The sequence below is a fragment of the Engystomops pustulosus genome, chromosome 6, assembly GCF_040894005.1.
Source record: "Engystomops pustulosus chromosome 6, aEngPut4.maternal, whole genome shotgun sequence".
NCBI classification, from domain to species: Eukaryota; Metazoa; Chordata; class Amphibia; order Anura; family Leptodactylidae; genus Engystomops; species Engystomops pustulosus.
The window spans coordinates 71,502,201-71,525,011 of NC_092416.1; the positions used below are offsets into that span (position 1 = coordinate 71,502,201).

The 22,811-nt window shown below is 40.0% G+C and overlaps 1 protein-coding gene across 27 annotated transcripts in view; it reads right to left on the reverse strand.

Moving 5' to 3' along the window:
* KIF1B (kinesin family member 1B) overlaps positions 1-22,811 on the reverse strand; it is a 102,488-nt gene that overhangs the window by 66,980 nt on the left and 12,697 nt on the right. For all 27 annotated transcript variants that reach the window (XM_072156463.1, XM_072156468.1, XM_072156466.1 and 24 more), the window contains exon 2: positions 17,488-17,669. In XM_072156463.1, coding sequence (XP_072012564.1) covers positions 17,488-17,593 — 106 coding nt within the window. In that variant the 5' untranslated portion in view covers positions 17,594-17,669. The remainder of the gene's footprint in view (positions 1-17,487; positions 17,670-22,811) is intronic.

Sequence of the window (22,811 nt, forward strand, 5' to 3'; positions counted from 1 at the left end):
AATTATATCTGACTCATTCAGAGCATCAAGGACTCCATGCTATAATAATCACAGACTGCATCATATTATTATACCACTCATTGTCAGCGCCAACCGTATGTCATTTAACAAGGTGTTATCCAACCCCAGAAGAAGGGTCCTGTGGTCAACTACTCAGTAATAACAGCCCTTTGGACAACCTGAATATTTAACATTGGTATATAATTACAGTACATCTCCCCAGTCTCAGATTCAACGGGACATTCAGTGGGCATCAGAGGTAAATTTGGGGACATTATCTTGTGAGCATGCCACAAAAGAAAGTCTTTACCTAATATGGGGCACAATAGGAGGGCAATATTCCATCCGTAGGCCACAGAAGCGGGTTTAAAAGATACATGTTCGTTTACCGCATTCTTCTGCACGGAATATTCCAGCAGAGAAAAAAGCAATACTGAAATAGAACAGCCTGACGGGGACCAAAGGACAATGAATAAATCTGACATAACCGATTTGACGCTTACAGCAAATGGACCCAGAACAAAAAAAAAACAGATATACGAGTCCATTGTAGATAGATATTGTAGTGCAGCCAAGATCTTCAATCAACAAATCTATACACACATCACAAATATTTGTGGTGCCATATACTGGATTGAACTATCCCTTAAAGGGACTTTGTCAACAGCTTTTACCCCACTAAACTACTGGCACTCTCAGGTAGGATATAAAATGTCCTTTCTAGAATTCCTTCACTTGTTTACCTGATAAAAATCTCCTCCAAAGCCACATGAAAATGAGCAGAGAAGAGTCATAACTACATGAGTCAAGTTTACAGGCTGCAGGGGAGTGACACTTCAGATGCCCCTATCTTCACCTGAAATATGCTTTTGGTGTCATATTAAAGATAGGAATCTCCTCTTTCTGCATCAAAAGCATGTTTCTAGGTTCTATAGCACTGAAGATAGGGGTCTGAAATGGTAGTTTATTGGTGTACAATCTGGTGGCAAATTTCCTTTATATTCTGTATGTCCCAACCAATGAAGAAGCCTCTAGTAATCTATTACTGAGGATTTGCTGTATCTGGATTCAATTGGTAGTGCACATCGGGTAACAGCATTGCTGTGTAGATGCCTTGGTGTGGTGCCATGGTAAAAAATAGGAATGTGGAAAGATGTTTCAACCGGCAGTGTCGGCCACACTGGATCTCTACTTTGCCGAGTTGTAATTAGAAACTCTTGTTTGCAAACAAAAGAATAAAAGTTTCTTGAGATCTGTCACCTCACTTATAATTAAACGCTCAGCAGCGGCGAGAGGCTGCGGAAACCATCGACTCCACTCTGATTGTATTAAGCGCGGTCTGGTTCTTGCAGCCAGCCCCTTAACCCATTCAGAGACAGCTGCATTCCAGGCCTTGAGGGAATTTCAATAACCACAAGTCACTAGAAATCTGAGTGGTTTCCATAACCCTCAGTTATGATAAAACCGTAGCAAGTGGGTAATGTTGCCTCATGACTATAAACTATTTGTAGAAGTGGCTTGATGTGAAAACCCAGTGCAGAGAACAATGGAAGTTACTACATCTTGGCAGCACCATGTACAGCTTGTATGTATACAAATAGACTGCATGAAGTTGTCATTCACATCTTAGGAGCAATATCAAAACAGAATCTGGACCAGAAGATTCTCCAGAACATCCCCTCCCTGAATTATCCATTTATAGTTCCTCTAATGTTAGGCAGGGCTGGTGCAAATACTGGGCATACCTGGGCAACTGTGGGGCGCAGAGCACCTGGGGAGGCCCAGATAAGGCTGTACAAAAGGAATTCATGGGGTGAGAGGGGCTGTATCTAATGAATCCATAGGGGGTGAGGGTGGCTTTATATAAAATGACCATAAGGAGGCTGTATATTTAATAACCATGAAGGGGCTTTTTTGTATGATAAACTAGGGAATATTTTAGGAATACTTTAGTTTCTGAATTTTCAATGCTGCCATGCGAGTTCACTGCAAAGGGTGCCTACTGAGGCTCTGTCGCCCAGGGGCCTACTAAAACCAGAAGCCAACCCTGTTGTTAGGGGTCAATTTGTCAAGTAGAGTACTGCAATCTACAAAGCTCTAAATGCAGCTCTGGATGTGACTAGAATATAATACATGATGTTATAAAAAGTTTAAATAACAGAATCCTCTGCTGTATATGTGAGCACTGTGAGTCTTAATGATCACTGGGGTATAGTTTTTCCTAGAAAGAAATCTAATTTGGGAGGCTATTAAGAGAATGCAGAAAAGTCTGTTAGTGTCTTGATCCAGGGAAATAAAGAGGAGAGCAATATTTCATATAATTACATTGTACTCGCAGCATACGGCTGCAGGCCAATGGAAATATGTAGTGCAACATCTAAAAGAGAAAACAAAATGTGGTCTATGGAAATGTATATATTTGGAAAAATCTGAGTAGAAATATGTAATGTATAGGAAGCAGGCCAACCTGCATATTACCAAATAGATCAGTGATGGCCAACCTATAGCCATTTTCAGTGACACACGGCCGCCGGAGAGTTAAGTTTCATCCTTGGCTCTTACATGCCCAGGTGCATTAGACAGGAGGCTGAGAGATTGTCCAGCACCTTGTAATAAGTAGATGATGTGGAGAATCCCCATATACTGCCAGACTGTAGTACATGGTAGGATCAATCACACAATTTAGGATTAAAGTAGCCTAGAAGTTAAATAATTATAGATTATTTGTTATTTAAACTATAAATATCACAAAATTATGTTTTTTTTTTGTCAAGGTGACACACCACCCGGGTTATGTTCGGTTTTTTGGGGAATTTTGACACACCAAGCTCAAAAGGTTGCCCATCACTGAAATAGATTGTCCTACTGTGGGCATTTTGCTTACGTAGGGCTCGATCCTAAATGCAGAAATCCTAAATGCTCTTCTAGTCTGAATGCGGTTTAGACTGACTGATGGGTCCCTCTGAGGATCAGCGGGCTGGTTAGGGGGTGTCATGTGTCAAGTATACTTCCTTCATTGGGTAGACGTTCGGTTTTAGTAAAGCACTAGCATAATGCTGCCCATAAAATCATAATGTACATATATAAACTTTTAATTATATTATAATGTACTGTTGTAGTAGTTTGTTTTGTCCCCTTAGAAGAAATGGAGGACTCCAGCTGACCCCCAACCCCTTATGATTTCTAAATGATAACGGACTAAGTCATCCATAAGCTTTTCTATAAATTGAATGGTGATGTCATTGCTTTCAGAAGAGATCATCCCATTAACACTACTCTATGACTCATCCCTACTGCAGACATTATACATACACACACATATAGAGGCGGTCCCCTACTTAAGAACACTCGACTTACATACGACCCATAGTTACAAACGGACCTCTGGATATTGGTAATTTATTGTACTTTAGTCCTAGCTACAATAAACAGCTGTAACAGTTATCACAGGTGTCTGTAATGAAGCTTTAGTGTTAGTATTGATTCTTATGACAACCCAACATTTTTTAAATCCAATTGTCACAGAGACCAATAAGGTTCTGGCTGGGATTACAATGATAAAATATACAGTTCCGACTTACATACAAACTCAACTTAAGAACAAACCTACAGACCCTATCTTGTATGTAACCCGGGGACTGCCTGTATATTATATTTATGTGGGTGTGTGTTCATTATTTGCCTCCATCTTATTGAAACCTAAGATAAAGATTTCTGAAAGCATGTATTTGTTTACGAGCTGCAGATTCATGTATTCTACACTTGCAAACCCAGACACAAAGAGCTACAAGCACTAGACGGACAGTATATGGAGTAGGAGTACTGCTTAGCAGATGGCGGAAGGATCAAGCATAAACCCCTCGCAGTCTACAGCCGATTCAGGAGCCCTTACCTAAAATATTCTCAAACTGGGTTTTAGGGGGAGGGGAGCTGTGCTTGTGTCTGCAACTCTGTCTGATGCCTGAAGTACAAATGTAGGTCACTAGCACATCTGCAATTAAAGAAAAATAAAATCCCAGCAACTGCACAGAGATGAAGGTAATGACAAAAGAAAACAATGGAACAATCCCATAGGATATAGTGGAACAGGGCTGTGGAATCTGCAAGCCAAACTTCGAGCTCCATCAAAATGGTGACAGGCTCAGGCTCCACAGTACTGTTTTCCTGGTCACTCCAGGAGAGAATTCCTGACTCCTGACACTGGCAGAACATAAAGGAGAGGACCGAGGAGTGGTAAGTACTTGTAAGCTGTACTGTACTGCTCTGGGTCCTGATGCTGGCAGCACTGCTCTGGGGTCTCAAGTACTATAATTATCTGCTCTCGGGTATGCACTATTATTGTCTGCCCTGAATGCAGTATTTGGTTTCTGGGGTGGCATTTTGACCTATACCGTGGATGTTGGTGCATCCAGGGTGCTGGTTAATGATGCAGCCCCTTAAAGTTGAGCAATATGAGAATATAATATATGGACCAATAAATGTTGCTCACCCCTGGACTAAATCCTTACATCAGGAATAAAACATACATTTAAAGGAAATTTCATAATATTTATAATATATTATATGTTTGTGAAGCCATAGTCGGTCAATATTATTATGACGCTGATCCCACAGCCCTAGAGTGAAAATCGGTATGAATGTGTATATGCTAAATAAATGTGTCACGCTAATAACACGTGATTATCAAATAAATCACAGATAAAGGCATGTTTACTGTGGAATAAACACAATCCATACAGAGAGATATTAAAAAAGTCAAATATTTTTAGAATATTAAAGGATGAAGGATCATTTGATGCACAATATCACAGGCCAGACTTTTGGAAGTTTATGCTTCCTTTCCAAGGATGAAAGAAGAAAGCGGCAGCTCAAGGGAAATGGAAAATGAATGAAATCTGGAAGGTCCCAGGAATGCAGAAGCAGCAGAAAATGCTGGAAAACTCCCTCCTCTCCAGCTGCCTGCTATAAATACTATCTGTGCAGTTGGTGTGCAATAAGGCCATATATATACACATAGAGAATTCAGGAGTGACAATCCAGTACTGCTCCTGTGTCCTACAAACTGCTCAATGCCAGACACAAAATCCAGCAACCTGACCATGAACACTTATATGAATACAACACACAACAGACATCTGAATTGTCTACAAGAACAAAAAGAGAAACACATGTACAGAGCAGGTATATTTAAATTCTGTGATATATTTTAAGTTTATAAATCAACATGACTTGGACTGTAAAAACTACACACTGCACTGTTCACATAATAAACTGTGTGAAATTCCACTAGAAGCAGATCATGTTATAACAGGGCCATGCTTTATACTGGTAGTAACTGAAGCAAACATGTAGATAAAATGTAAAAATGATGAAAAAGGTTTAGAAATTGTTAGAATTTAGAACATTAGAATTGTTTAGAAATGACATTCAGACCCATCCCAGATTGATGGCCAGCAAAAATTGCTTCTCCAAGATCATTGCTGTATAACTATACCTATAACTATGTGTTTTGATACAGTAACAGCATGACTAAAAATGTATTTATATTCTAGGATTGTAGCAGCACTTGAACTACTTAGAGAGTATCTTCACACTGTGTTATTTGATCTCTGCATTCCAAAGGCTTCCTAGCCCCTCCCCCTTCTGTAATATCTAACCAGAATCTTGCTCCTGCACTTATTCAGAGCAGAGAGGCTGAGCTGGGTTCAGCCAAAATATCTCACAAGAAAGTGCACCAGAGTAGTCAAAGTCCAGCTACAATTCTGGAATGGAAATTCATTATTCAAAGTCCTGTTGATACTAACATACACAAAAGTTATGATTATATAGACTCCCTACAACCCTTTTATATTTCAAGACATACCCATATGACAACTAGTATCACAACCTACTGGAGGCTTAAATTTTTAGTACACTGCAATAAAAAGACTCTTTTTGCAATACATAAAAATTTTAATAAAAAGTTATCAAAATCTCATACATACAGCCATAAAAATTTCAGCTTGTCCTACAAAAAACCCCACAACTCTGTACACTGAAGTATAAAAAAAGTTGATACTATGTGTTTGATTATGGCGATCTAGGAGTGTAGTGGCACTTGGACTACTTAGAGAGTATCCTCACGCTGTGTTAATTAAACTGTATAAATTTGGCATTTCTGTGATTGTGCCAACAGAAAAAAACGGCTCATCAGTGCTTCTAAACCACATTTTTGCATAGAAGCACTGAAATAACCGCAATTTCTTGTGCACTGCAAAAAATTGATATTATTTTTAAGGCTACACCTAATTCACGTCATATGGGCGCGGCCACTGGTGGAGGGGGCAGGCACAGGACATTTCTGCCCATGTGGCTGCATGATGCAGCCTCCTGCCGAATATATCAATGGACGTATCCGCCGCAAGGGGTGGGAGCATTTGTAGTGTACAATGAAAGTGGCCTTACTTGTCCCACAGATGACAAACCTTCATACAGCTCTGTGAATGAATGGTAAGAAAAAAATCATAGACTAAGCCCTTGCGAGCAGGAACCTCACCCCTATTGTTTCATATGACTGTTATTACTCTGTAATGTCTTATTTTATACACTCACCGGCCACTTTATTAGGTACACCATGCTAGTAACGGGTTGGACCCCCTTTTGCCTTCAGAACTGCCTCAATTCTTCGTGGCATAGATTCAACAAGGTGCTGGAAGCATTCCTCAGAGATTTTGGTCCATATTGACATGATGGCATCACACAGTTGCCGCAGATTTGTCGGCTGCACATCCATGATGCCAATCTCCCGTTCCACCACATCCCAAAGATGCTCTATTGGATTGAGATCTGGTGACTGTGGAGGCCATTTGAGTACAGTGAACTCATTGTCATGTTCAAGAAACCAGTCTGAGATGATTCCAGCTTTATGACATGGCGCATTATCCTGCTGAAAGTAGCCATCAGATGTTGGGTACATTGTGGTCATAAAGGGATGGACATAGTCAGCAACAATACTCAGGTAGGCTGTGGCATTGCAACAATGCTCAATTGGTACCAAGGGGCCCAAAGAGTGCCAAGAAAATATTTCCCACACCATTGATACCGTTGATACAAGGCAGGATGGATCCATGCTTTCATGTTGTTGACACCAAATTCTGACCCTACCATCCGAATGTCGCAGCAGAAATCGAGACTCATCAGACCAGGCAATGTTTTTCCAATCTTCTACTGTCCAATTTCGATGAGCTTGTGCAAATTGTAGCCTCAGTTTCCTGTTCTTCGCTGAAAAGAGTGGCACCCGGTGTGGTCTTCTGCTGCTGTAGCCCATCTGCCTCAAAGTTTGACGTACTGTACGTTCAGAGATGCTCTTCTGCCTACCTTGGTTGTAACGGGTGGCGATTTGAGTCACTGTTGCCTTTCTATCAGCTCGAACCAGTCTGCCCATTCTCCTCTGACCTCTGGCATCAACAAGGCATTTCCGCCCACAGAACTGCCGCTCACTGGATGTTTTTTCTTTTTCGGACCATTCTCTGTAAACCAGTGGTTCTCAACCTGTGGGTAGTGACCCCAGCAGGGGTCGAGCGACCAAACCGGGGGTCGCCTAAAGCCATCGGAGCCGCAATTTTATTACATTTTTACTGGGAATCTCAGGGTTTGGGGTCACCACAACATGAGGGACTGTATTGCAGGGTCACAGCATTAGAAAGGTTGAGAACTACTGCTGTAAACCCTAGAGATGGTTGTGCGTGAAAATCCCAGTAGATCAGCAGTTTCTGAAATACTCAGACCAGCCCTTCTGGCACCAACAACCATGCCACGTTCAAAGGCACTCAAATCACCTTTCTTCCCCATACTGATGCCCGGTTTGAACTGCAGGAGATTGTCTTGACCATTTCTACACGCCTAAATACACTGAGTTGCCGCCATGTGATTGGCTGATAAGTGGCCGGTGAGTGTATGTATATGTCCCTCATGGTGCTTATAGCACCGCAGAATAAGATGGCGCTATATAAAAGATTTGCCTTGTGCATATACCCTTGAATGGGGGAATTTATGGGGGTATTCTTCAGGAGAAAAAACTATGTTTTTAGAGAAGAATAGGACTCTGAACTAAAGGCTAATTTGGAAGGCCCTGTTGCAGGCAAGTTTTATAGAGCGTATTATAGCCATACATCCAATTATAACCACAGCTAATGAACTAGTAGCTTTATAGGGAGCTATGATGCATGTAGTCCAGGTCATTAGACCCACATCCAGAATACATTTGTGGTCTATAAGTATACATAAGTATATGAGTACATACATACCCACACACCAGACAAGCACTGAATACTGTACTCTAGAAGCTCGGCTGGTCAGGATTTTCCCTTGGAACTGAAGGATTAACAGAGCCATTCAATACAAAAACACTTCAGCTGAGCATGCACAACGTGTAGCAGAAAGGGCACAACGCTGTGACTTGCAGGTCAGGGGTCACATAGAAAACATAATTACATTTCACAAAGCTCTGAGAAGAAAGATCATGAATTATTATAGGAAAGTATCACAGGAAAGATGGCAAAATAAGTCAGCAATGTTACCCCTAACACTATGGAGAAGAAACTGACATACCATGTTAATAATTACGGGAGGGAATACAATGAATGTGGGTCTGACGGACACCCAGCTCCCCTACTGATCAGCAGGAACTTCAACAGTGGAGGGAGACGAAACAGACAACTGAATTCATTGGATAGTGGCTGTGGCCAGGTACTGCAGCTAATTCCAAAATGATTTGGATATCAAAATCCTTCAAAAAGCATTAGCGGACGAGACACACAAGCCTAACTTTTTTTTTAGCTTGCTGTCTTTTATGCTAAAAATTGCCGGATTAACCAAATATAAAATAATCCATTGGACTAATATACAAATGAACTGACAAGCATCACAAAGCGTCAATTATTTGAGGCGATAAATCCTCCGGAGAGGCAGGAGGGGAAGGATCACGTCAGAAGCCAAGAGCACCTGAAGCCATGCTCCAGATCTCACTGGTCCAAATGCAGATGCAGATTCATTTCTAAACAATTACTGGGAGTAATAGCAAAAAGATATGTGATGCAGACGCAGGATCTCAGTCTTCCTGTGACGTCTCGTCTCCTGCAGGCTTCCGGCAGATGAAGGAGAACATTCAGTCAATGCATAAAGTACTGACTGCATGCCCCCTGGATCTGCCAGAAGTCCACAGGACATGGGACGTCACATTCTAAATCCTGCTGCCATCAGGTCAACAGTGCATTATATTTTTCTGGTTGTATTCTTTTTATAAGTGTAATATTAATCATTAATATACCCAGTCATAAGTCCCTTTCTGCTGTGTCCTAACAGCAGGACTGTTAAATGTGCATTTATCTTCTGTAGGTCTGTAGCTGGACTTGGAGCAATTGTGTCAGATGTGCTTCCAGTATGGCCAGTGTTGTGGTGCGACATCATCAAAGTGGGGTAATGGACTGATTTGGCAAGCTCTTTGTAACTGTGTGTGCTATATAGATAAGGGAATTATTAATGTGCAGTGATGGCTCTTACACCCATTATTACTATGGTAACAGAGTAGGAGAGTCTGGCAGATCATCACTGGGAGCAGAGCATAATAGGGAGGAGCTGTGACTGAGAACTGCGGGATCATGGGACTTGTAGTTGTACATGTCGGCCGTCCTGGAGATAAATCCACCTACTTTAGAAATACTATAAAAGTTTGTGAATCATAAAATCAAACTATTTAAGCTCTGTTTTGTGATTAATGACATTGAGCTTTGTTGTATTCATCTATTTATAGCATTATGGGTTTTTGTATCAGAAATTCATATTCCCAGAATACCCCTGTAAGATTGCATTGAGCACATTGTAACATTGTAATACTTTATTTCACCTGTTGTGGCAACCCGCATAGTGTCACATACAGGGCACGGTCTTATGGTCAGGTTTGTATAAAGATGTGAAAATATGAATTCTCTTCTGTAAATTCCTTCAGACTGCCCCCTTGGTCTTTCTGTGGCACTCATTGGTGTACACCACCTAAGTACGAAGGCATTATAGGGTGTGAGTGTTGGAATTAAAAAGTAACATTTACTGAATACTTCTTGAAAAATAAAGTGCTCATTGTGCAGCGCTTGTTAACAATTGTCATGCTGTATACAAATGCATTTATGTGGATAACAACAATAGTCCCTTTCCCTAATAATTCCTAAAGATTGATATAGCACAAAGCTGTTTTACATCAGGGTCAGTTTTACATCCAGTCACAGGAAGGGGTTAAATAAACTAATATAGTCTCTGCACATTTGGGCTCTATGCATTGTATGGTATTAGCAATATGCAAGAGAAAGGCTAAGTAGTCAATATAGAGCTGAACCATCAAGTGCAGAAAATCAATATAGAAGGCAGATCTAATCCAAGACATATGACAAGATTGATAATTATACTTTGCAGCGTTCGGCTTGTGAAGCAAACAGACAGATTTCGAAACCACAAGAATATTACTTATAAAAATGTCTTCAGAATGTCTTCTCAGAAAAGAGGTTTATGCTCTGAGTAGAGTTGGATAATCAATTACATGGAGGTTTCAGCTGACAGCTATCTCTGCCTTACACAAGCAGGAGGGCCCTGAATGGTATTAGGACTCCTACAGAATCACATAGCAAGCCATACATAGAGCAATGTGCAGAACCCCCTCCATATTTATATATACTGTACACATATATTTATATATAAAGTGATATTCAGAACTTAGAAATCTGTTCATTCATGTGGCCACTCATACAGAGAAGATCCATTGAGAAATCTGCAGTGCACTACACAGTAAAGGTGTAGACAAACATGGCGTTTTTAGGCCGTTTTTAGTTAGTGCGTTTTCAGATCGTTAAAAACGCATGCGTTTTTTGAAAACGCATGCGTTTTTTTTGAAAATGCATGCATTTTTGACCAGTTTGAATTAAGATAATTGGTCAAACACGCATGCGTTTTTCAAAAACGCATACGTTTTTTAACGCATGCGTTTTTAACGAACTAAAAACGGCCTAAAAACGCCACGTGTGTCTTCACCCTAAGGCAAGGGTTAGCATTGCAGAATAGTATCCAGGGGCCTAAACACATACTCAAACAACAGTCCATAACCCTGACAGTAAGCAGTTTTGGAAACCAGAAAACATGACTGATTTTTCACAGTCACAGAGAAGAAAAAGGTGAACTTCAACCTCTGGACAAAAAAAACAAACCTGGAGCCAGGAAATAATTTCTCCAGACTAAGAAAACAAAAGAGTTTCCTCACAGAGGCCTATGAGAGTGAGGAGACACCCAGGCTGTGAGCGGCTCTTATCAGCAAGGTTATAGATAGACTACATGTGTCAGCCAGCACAGCACAGCACAGCACATAGGGAGCCTTCAGGGACAGGTGTATACAAAACTTATAAAGAATGGCTGGACAATTATACAAGCTCTACCGCTTGTGTCCCCCCTCATCCTCATAGACTGTAAGCTCTTGTGAGCAGGGCCCTCACTCCTATTGTTCTATATGAATGTTTGTATTCTGTAATGTAATATTATATTTGTATATGTCCCCTAAGATTTGTAAAGCGCTGCAGAATATGATGGAGCTATATAAATAAAGATTATTATTATTATTATTCCAGAGAGGGGCAGCATTGCAATATGCCACCACCAACACAAGATCTGTATATGGAATAAAAGGGTCAGAAAATGGGCCCTAAAGAGATCAATACAGCTATTAACAGAGCCCTTACTGTGGGCAATGCCAGTGTATGCAGAGCCCTTACTGAGGGCAATGCCACTATATGGAGAGCCCTTACTAAGTACAATGCCAGTGTATACAGAGCCTCTTCTGAGAACAATTCCACTGCATTCAGGATCCTTAATGTGAATAAGGTTACTGAATCCGGAACCTCTGAGGGCAATGTAATTGTATACTATAAGCAGAGATATATAGATAACCAAAGCCATATACAGGGTGTAACAGAACAATACAGCTACATTACCGCAGTCATATCATCCACATACAAGGCTATACTGAAGCCCCTAAATCCATAAAAAGGGCTAATAGGACCATCCTGCTATATACAGCCATATAATAAGATGCAAATTGCACAATGGTCAATAAAGGGCTCAACATAATATAGTTTAGAAATAATGGGAATGACTTTCAGTGCAAGTATTTTCTTCTCAGAGTGATCTAGACAAATAAATTTGCTGGAATCAATGGAACAGGTCCAATCACTTTTCCCCCATAATCATCATCAGATCAGTAACAATTTATCACTATATCTTATGTTTAGGGCTTCAATTTAATTCTTCACAATTTATACAATTTTGCACAGACAATAAGGAGATATCAGGTCAGCCGGGCCTCAATATTCTTCACTTCATTGTGCCATCAGCACTTCAATCAAATCCTAATGTTAAAACCTTCAAACACTTCCATCTGCACTCAGCCTTGTGCAGGCAGCCTGGGCCCGCTGCCAGCATACCAGCACTTAATGGAACAGGGCTCATGTGATGGCAGCTGGACGGCTGCTCTGACTCTTCCCCATACAAATATTACCGTTCCTAAGCAATGGAAACAGGAGAGGCCTGAAAACCAGGAACTGGCCACAATGCATCATGCCAGGCAAATGCATCATCCCATGTGTATATCTGGGGGCTATGGAGGAAGCTTGAACTTTCTCAGTTCTTGGATGCAGAATGAGGGATCACAGAAACCGCCTCTTCACAAAAACAACCTAAGGAGACCATAACAAGATTACATTTTTAATGCAAATACTAACTCTTTGTTCACATGTCCTAGTCAGAACAGTTTTCACAGATCACTCATTGACTATAGTTTATGAGGATCCATCAGACTGAAAAACATTGGATGTGAAAAACAGAAGAATACGTCCGTTTTTCACAACCGATTGTGACCGTAAATGAATGCCCAAAATAGCAAAATTACCAATTGTATAAGAATGTGGAACCTCATCTCAGCAAAACAATATTCCTTATTCTTTTTGTTTTACATTTCAGAATCTCAATAAGCTGCAGGGTAAAACACAAGGTCTAGTTACAGTACAGACTCAGCAGGATAGGGGTGAAGGTCACACAGCAGAGAATTTTGGGAAGCAGGGGGGGGCTTCCTGCCCAGGTGGCTTGTCCCTGTCACAGTGGGATATGTCAGACATGACATCCGGATGCAAGCATAGGTGGAGATGACAATAGAGACAAAAATGTATAATATTTCTCAAAACCATCACATTTTTTTTAAAGACAGAACAAAATACCCATTATTTTTCATCAAATGGGTGTGACAAAAGAAAGATTTTCACATATTCTGTAATCAGACAACGCATTGGGTTAATTGTAGTCGGTAGCCATGGAGACACATTAGCCTGCACACACACTGTAAGCAGAAAACAGTCATATTGCATTTTTCTTTTGTAATATTTAGATGCACTGGAACAATATAAAAGTTGAAAAAGTCAAGCTAATGGAGTAGTAACACAGTAGCTCACACAAAGCAGGTCTCTCCTTACTGCCACCACAGCACTGATACACTTGGCAGCCTCCTTTCTGTGAGGCTCAGTCCTTCCCACCACTGAGCCCTGATCGCTCCTGCATTCTTTCCTAACTCTGGTATGAGCCCTAAATAGCCTGAAAAACACTAAGAATCACATGCTGAGTGATACACGGCGACGCTCCATAGTTTGGACAGTCTGTAAATATTTCATTCTTCACAAACCTGAACAATCGGTTAAAATGTCTTTTACATAACCCACTGCCATAATCACATGACGTGGCTTCCTCTAAGTCAGTCCATTAGATTGCACTAGAGGCTGAATAATATATTACATTCTGATTTGCAAATGACTGGACTGAATGCAGTGGATACAGAGGATGGAGAGCTGCCTTTATCTATTGGAGGCTCCATAGATTTTGTGAATGTTAAATGGCAGTAATGTAATAATTACCTGTAACATGGCAACTTTGGAAATTATTAGATGAAATGTCATAATGATGACACTACCATCTTGATGGTGCAAAACGTATGTTACAGCGTAGCCTTTGTGTGAGGCAAACCCAATCCATGGCCACAAGGTGGCTCAAAGTAAATCTTCAGACACATCACAAAGTCATCTATGTAGTCCCAGAATTTTAAATTGATAAATTGGCCACATGGTGCGCCAGTTCTTGAGATCTGCATAGTCGCACACAACTTTTTTATGTTTTATAGTTTATATTTTTAGATGTTTTCTGCATTTTTGATGACAATCTTGCCAATGTTTTTAAGGAATAAAAACACATTAGAAAACCCTGTTTGAAATTGCTCTACTGCTTCTGAATAAAAGAATTTATGCAACTATGCAAAATCTCTTACTATTTTCTGTATGCAGTTCTTCTGCAAACCTAAAGAATGTGACTCCATGGTAACAGACTACAAACAACACTGTAATCTAATCCTGTACTCATTTGTTACTTCATCTTCTCACTGTTTTAATAACCAACAGAGAGAAAAAGGGGAGAAGACAGTGTGTAACACGTGACATAACACAAGGCATAGGATCAACAAAGAGCTGCAACTATAAACATACATATCACGCAGAGCAGCTGCACACACTAAATTGCCTTTTATTTGAAATATTTACAAAATAAAATGCACAAAATGTCAAAATCACTGACAGCACATCACAGGAATAGACCAAGCTGAAATACTCATTACTTCTATACACTATACCAGATGTTACCAAAGTCTAAAATAACTAATTCAAGATTAAAAATGTATCAGAAATGAAGTAACTAATAATCCCTGCCTTGTCATAGCTCCATTAGTTTTTTGATCTAATAATAAATGTAGTAACATTTAACTACTGCGTATATTTGGAACTACAAATATTAGTATTGAATGGGTTTGCCCATGAAAGAATGTTCTCAAATTTTAATTCCCTAGCGATGTTTACAAAATAAAGATAATTGTAACCCCATACTTTGCAAATTGAGACCGTTTTATTGCTGTTTTTGGTCACCCATCCGTAGTCAGTGTAAAATTCAACAGTATGAGCAGGCACTATCTGAGCAGACACTTTGTGATCCCCCTAGTGCTATGAAATGCTGTGTGCTGACAATGTGCTTAGATTATCAGGCTACAGGGTTTAGATATACTTTCATTTAGCTTCTGAACAGTCTACTTATATCTGACGCATAGAAAAAGAGATGAGACAGATCAGAGTCATGAGATGGATATAATACACAATGACACAGTCAGCACTGCTATGCCTCTCCCTGCCCTCGGATACAGAGCTTATCTTCTTTGTAGAGCTTTGGATGTCTCCTTTTCACACTGCTGGAAACAGTGTAGAAGCATGCTGATGAACTAGGAAGTGCCTATCTCTGTAGTGTGCCCTGCCTTCTGCCCATCCCCTGCTCCTGAAATACAAAAGAAGCTAAAGGAATTTGCCGACCATAGTCAGAAGATTTAGGATACATTCACACGTGGCGTTTTGGATACCTTGAAACATGCATGTTACACATTTTTTGGCTACTGTGGAAGCGTTTTTCTTCATTGCTGTAAGTGTAATCAGCTGTGTAAACATTTTCACACATTTTTTATATGTACAGCAATGAAGAAAAACCCTACCAGAGTAGCCAAACATTTAAAAATGCATGTGTCTCGACATTTAAACGCACCTTTATAGTTGGATCCAGGGACAACCAAATTGTAAACACCAGGACTGATAGAGACAGGTAGGAGTTATATCTGTGAAATGCTGTATTCTAGTTAATAACAGAGAATGTGTTATTTTGTTTTCCTGAGTATATTTAAGAATCTTGTTTTTGTGGGAATACCCTTTTAAATTGCTCCCCCTTATATTCAGCCACATAAAGCTTATAGGCACATATACAGAAAAAACATTTGGTTAAATCAAGAGCCAAAAAATAAGATGCAGTCCATAGTAACAGCGCAAGCAGTTTCATGGGTAGCTACAGCTATCTGTGCTAACCTCCCAAACAGAGAAGATAACAGGGAGACAATAACCATATTATATGCTATAACCACAATAACTGTCTATTCATGAACTTATTTAATTAACTTTTTGTTCATCATTTTTCCTCTACTAAAATATTTTGATAATATGACACATTAAACCCAAGCTGTAAAGGGTTTTGATTGTTAGGTTTGTATGTTGTAACTTGTCTGTGACCCAAGAAAGAAAAAGACAAGTGCATTCAGCAGGAGGGCCTGAGAACTGTGCGGAGTATGCTGACTGCATGCTGAACAACTGCACACATATAATGCAGACACACCCCAGGCACTGGGGCAGTCTAAAAGTTGGGGTACAGGAGAAAAGCTTTACTCCTCGAACAAAACAAGAAATTCTAAGAAGAGATGAGGCATATGTAAACAGTTACAGGGAGACCACGACTAAAGAACACCCGACTTACAGGCAACCCCTTTACATTTGGAACTATGCCCACTGTGACTTATGGTGTAGCTCTCTGGATGATGGTAATTTACAAAAATTTAGTCCCAGGCTGCAATGACAGGTTGTAAGTTGTCCATTGCAAATCCTTGTTTCCTTGGCTAACCAAAAATTTTTAAAATCAAATTGTCACAGGGACCAAAATAATAATTTATCTGGAGCTACACTTACAAAATATCCACATTCTGACTTACATACAAATGAAACTTTGTTAAAACTACATTTGCTGTCCTGTGCGTCTGTATATATTTTTTTTTTTTTTTGTTTTTGAAAACGTATACTTTTTTTAACACATCAATCCTCCCCATGTGTTTTCATGCCTTTATTTGATTCTTAAAATTCTCCATCTTGGTAAAGACACATGGAAATGGCTTCAGAAGGTGCAGTGAGTGGATGTGAAAAAAAAAAAATTGTATATGTTTCCAAGTTGTAGAAACGTATATATGTCCAATATATGTAGGCACAAAATGCATCCGTTTTTTTTGTCAATTTTTAAACATATACGTTTCAGCATACGTTAGGTAGATGCAAAAAAACGTGATGTGAACCCACCGAAACTGAGTGAATATACCTGCCCTGCCCTGCATGTAACAGTGGCTGTACCGATTTTATGAAATATTATAAACATGTTTTTTAGCACAGAACAGTCACTCTATGGACTGACAGAAGCCCATGATGGCCACAGGATTATTTTCTAGCATTGTGTTCAGTATATGAAACATTTCATGGATCAAACAGGTATAAAACTGGCACAAACTGGCTGATGTAACAATTCTCTGAGATATACATGCCAGAAAACCCAATGATAACCGTAATGATAAATTCCCCCACACAGCTGAACTATGAATAAATCTTAGGTCTATAATGGATAATAAATACAGTGCATTTACAAAAATGACTTAACATTTTACTTATAAAAGATACATAAGCTGTAAAAAATATAGATATTTTTACCCTTCTCCCTACAGCTTATATAACTTCAAGCTACTATACACTTGCTTTCACTTACTGGTTGAATTTCCCTGCATCTGGATGATGCATTTTGATTCCTTGCTGAGTTCCCTGGAGTTGAAAGGGCGAACCCGAACGGCCACTTTCACAGATGCGCCTGACATGTTGGTCAGAGGGAGGGAGGTGCCAATTGGATAAATAATAGAATATCTGGTGGGAATTAATAAATCTCAGGTCATTCTGCAAAACAAAAATAAAACATAAAAACATTAATAATAGAAAACTAAACATAATGACAACATTGTAACAAGTCATTAACAACATTCAACACAATAGAGTGCTCTGAGGAAAAAGTCTGATACTATCAGTTCAGTAGCTATTGTGCCATCATAAAATGGCAAGAGTAGGTTAAAGAAACTGTGCGCACAATACAGACGTCTCTTATATTCTTATCAACACGCCGACCTGACCCAGCACGGGACTAGAAAAACAGGGAAGATTTTTACTTAATATTAACTGCAAATTGTAAAATTAAATATATATTTCATAAAATATATAAGACTGTTCAATTTATGATAAAGGTGGGTAAGATATAATATGACCACCAGCACAGATCCCAAAGGTGTAGTCTTATCCTTCGCAGACATGAATCAGGAAATTTTGGGGTGTTGTCCAGACTCTACAAGTGGATAATTTGCTGATTCTAGCAGTGGGAACCCCGCAGATCATGACCATGGGGTCCTTTGTACCCCATAGGAAGGCACAAGGTGTCAAAGTCTCACTGAAGTAAAAACCAGTATTGTCGGTGTCATAGGCGTTCGGTCACTGGCACACATAGTATTTTAGCATAGCTGCAGTACAGCTGGTCCAGGACAGGTTTTTCTGGAGCAGTCACAGTGCTGGGTGGGATGGCGGCTCCCATGTTCCAGGCCAGGGCTTACAAGCTCTATGTAGAGCCAGCTGTGTCAGGAGAAGTGTGGTGTGGTTCCCTACATGTGTGTATGTCAGAACCAGAGCTGGGCCTTGCTGTGTGGGGAAGTCTGAGGACTGAAAAGGTTCTCCTAGCCGAGGAGGAAGTGAAGTACGGTACTGTGCCTGTTAATGTGCTTAATGACACGGACCGAGATTTATCATACAGACTATTGGGTTATCATACAGACTATTTCTGAGGTAAAACTGTTCTAGTTGCCCATGGAAACCAACCAGAGCTCAGCTTTAATTTCATAAACAGCTGTGGGGAAATGAAAGCTCTAAGAGACTTATGGTTAATCTCCCATTTTTATTGTTATTTTTATGTCCAAAGACACATCTGAAAGACTGCTGCCTGGCGCTTCTCTAAAGGTTATCATTCGAGTTGGACCCCTACAGCCCCTAAATTAATAGAGAAGCTAGTCGCTCAATCGCTGCCTCTTTATTCGTCTAATTGGCACTTATGGAGATAGAGTGCGGCAGTCAACTATTCTGTCATTGAATGGAGCAGCCCAGTGCCTGTACTAGGTCACTGATCCCTGCTGCAGCTGTTACTCTATGAGGGCAGCACAGTGTCAAGACATCAATATTTCTTTGTCACACAGTCACCTGAACCTTCCCAGACGTGTACATAAGGCATATGGAGTTAAAAATCATTGGGGGGAATTTAACAACGCGTCAGGTTCAGCCAGTTTCTAACTAGAAAACACTGGTCTTTAGCTCCACCAGAATTTATCAATGTGATGATACATTCTGGTGCAGTATAAGACTGTTGGTTCCTACGTTAGACCCAGGTACATTAGGCGAATTTTGGATGATCATACCCCCTTTCTGTGTGACCACACCCATTCCCCGTGAAGGTCGTGCTCCCTTTGTTGGACAAGTCGAACAGTGTGCAAAAAAGCTCTAAAAGCCTTGATAAATGGGGAGCAGGGCATTTTAGACAGGTTTCTTGCCGCAAATCCACCGGAATTCTGGTGCTTTAATAAATTCCCCCCATTGTGACTTCACTTCAAACAAAACAGGGGTACTCATTACTTTGCCTAAGTTATACAAAGTTTGGAACCTTAGTACAGTACTTAGCATCCAGATCGTGTTATTGGATACGCAGCTGTACAGCTTAAAATTGAGTGAGGGCCCAGCTCCCTATAGATCATATTCTATAAGGAGGAAGGGGTGACACAGGAGGAATAAGAGCTTGTATGATTGTTCAGCCATTCTTAATAGATCAAACAATTAAATAATGAACAAATAATGCTGCCAAATTAACCATTCATCAGCCGCCATCTTATATACAGGCGGTCCCCTACTTAAGAACACTCGACTTACATACGACCCCTAGTTACAAACGGACCTCTGGATATTGGTAATTTATTCTACTTTAGTCCTAGTCTACAATAAACATCTGTAACAGTTATCACAGGTGTCTGTAATGAAGTTTTAGTGTTAATCCTGATTCTCATGACAACCCAACATTTTTAAAATCCAATTGTCACGGAGACCAAAAAAGTTCTGTCTGGATCTACAATGATAAAATATACAGTTCCGACTTACATACAAATTCAACTTAAGAACAAACCTACAGACCCTATCTTGTATGTAACCCGGGGACTGCCTGTACAGTGTTCAAGGTGAATAAGACTGCAGAGTAACCTTACTTATTGGTATCTAGTGCTTGCAGGATTACATAGGCAGAGGGTTGGTTAGTGAAGAGTGAGTGCATAACAGCCATTTTTCTGACTTTTGCTCCTTTAGTAGGTCATAGCATAGTGATGTGCCAATTTGATCCAGTAAAAAATGTTTTTAAAAATATAGCTAGACCTTTAAAGCAATATATTTTATTTCAGAAATCAATAATACAGGGGACAATTGTAAAACTTGTAATAAACTTCATTAAGTAAAGTAGTATCTCTGTTCCTTTTTTATCCTGCAGTGAGCAGTGTATCTGAAATCTCTATACAGCATATAAATAACAAAAAGACACTAAGGAGAAAATGCACTAGGAGCAGCTAACCAGCTACGATAAAGCAAGCAAACACTGCACTGCCATAGCCTCAGAACACTGGACCAAGCTTATAGTGGTCTGCCGTATTCATGAGGGGGCGCTTCGAGGAGGCGGTGACTGCCACATGATGCCCAGCAGTCACCACTGGCCTATGGCTTGGGAGAGGCAGTCCGGGGAAGAAGCAGTGCCTCAGACAGTCGCCTCAAAAATACGATGAGTACATTGTACCCAATCTGACTGCCCCCCTCTGTTCTTGTAACCCTATATTCTTTTGTGGAAAAAAAAAAACTTGTCTACATGGGAACAGCCCTTTAAAATAAAGAAGGGCAGGGAAAAAGGACAGAGGAACAGATTTCTCTAATGAGGTACAATACAAAAATTACCATTAGCATCTGCACTATTAATTTATGTCACTTCTGTCAAACGTTTAGTTACGCTTTAGTGCTAAAAAGACTAACAGGTAAAGACCTGATAGCTTATGGTTGCAAATGTACGGAAGCCTCTTTATTTTAGCATTCTAAGGGTTCCGTATGTCAAACGTCAATTTCTGGCATTAGCCAATCTCTTCTTAAGTTAGGAATAGGTGGATGTCATATTCTAGATTTGCATATGATTACAGAAAACCATATATTGAAAAACATGGAATGGAATAGATAACCTCTAGGAAACCTGGCCATAAATTAATAGCTGATTTAAATATGCTCAATATTTTCCCATTTATGCCAGAAAATAGTGCCAGATAGCAAAATACTAGATAAAAATAATGTACTTTGACACTATCTATACCATGAGCACTACAAAGCAAGGTCTACAGATCTTGCCAGAGGCAAAACTCCTTACACTTCGTTTTCCAGTTCCACGGATGTTTATTGGAGATCATAGAGACAATCGCCTGGCTCCTTAGTCCTTTGAGCATAATAGGATTACGTTCCCTTATTCTCCAAAAAAATATTTGGGTCACAAGAAAGCTAAGCATTACATGCATACTACTGCATCTATTAGCAGGGTTCTTAGCCCTGTACTTGAAACCCCCACCAGACATGTAGTCACGGTCAATTCCCCTTAAAAAGAAAGTCTACTGTATAATGTCTGCCATTTATAATCCAGCTACTAAAAAACATATGGAAAATAAAGGAAAGATGGGCAATAAGCAATATATATGCACCATACAGCTCTCCTGGTCATTGGGGGCAACAATATGGGAGCAAAGGATGCAATGCTGTAGGGATATTTGACACTTATGATTTAGGAATACATTTTACACAGAAATATTGAAGGGTCAAAAGTGTCTTGAGATCCCACTTCAGACTGATACCCTGGTTATACAGTAAGATTGAAGGAACCACTAGAACAAATAATAACATGGAGTTAGGAATCTGCTCCGAACTACAAAAGGAATTACTTTCTCTCTAGGGATTTACATATCTTAGGACCAAATGGGGAGCTTCAATGGCCCAAGAGGGGGTCTAAAGATCTTCTTCCTGAGCAGCCCCCACCTGATGAGAACAATAGGACGCAGTTCAGACCAGAAAGGCCATTGTTTCTCCATTGTGCACCACACGTAGCTGGAATTTTTTTAGCTCCTAAATCTTCCACTATTCACATCTGAATAATTGCTCTCAAGCTAAAATAAATTACTTGCATCCCCTTTACAGAGAAACTTAAAAAATGCTCCCACATTATTTTTCTTCTATGTAATATACTGAACCATGCCTCCAATCCTGAAGATGATCTGTTCTGTGAGGGTCTAGTAATGCTCTCTTCACATTGGCTTCTCAGCATCAGGAGTCATGTTCTGTCTAGGTATTAAATATCCCTTCTGCTTAATGGAGAATCAATGGATCCCAAAATAGGGGTATATCAGCTCTAAGCTAGGAGGAAGCTAAATGCAGATAGACTTTTACAGGTAATATTCTAAAAAATAGCCCAAAGCTCTATTTTGAGGCAACCAGGACCGGATTATTATTGGAGCTCCTGGTCCTGCTGGTGAGTGGGGCTCCTGGCCAGATGTGGGACATCACTGGCTGTGGGGAGTACCAATGATATGCCAAGTCCCCTCATCGGCAATGCCACTATGCACAGAACAATTCTGTCATTTAGTCACCAGCACTAGGTGTCTGCCTCCAAGTGTAAAAAGGGGCTCAGTCCACCACTCGTCAGGGTATAATTTATTATTCTTTTTAATAGGTGTGCATTTAACCCAAGATGAGAAAATGTGGCACTTCATGTAAGATAGGTAAGGGAAGTGGTCACTAATCATACCTGACACTGAAGGTCATTAAAGTGGGGATAGAATAGGCATTAAAGAAAACTATCAAAATCAAGCACAATAAATCACTTACTCATAGATTCAGGCACAGTGACTGTGGTAATCATCTAATATTTGTTATCCATGGCCTCCTTCCTTC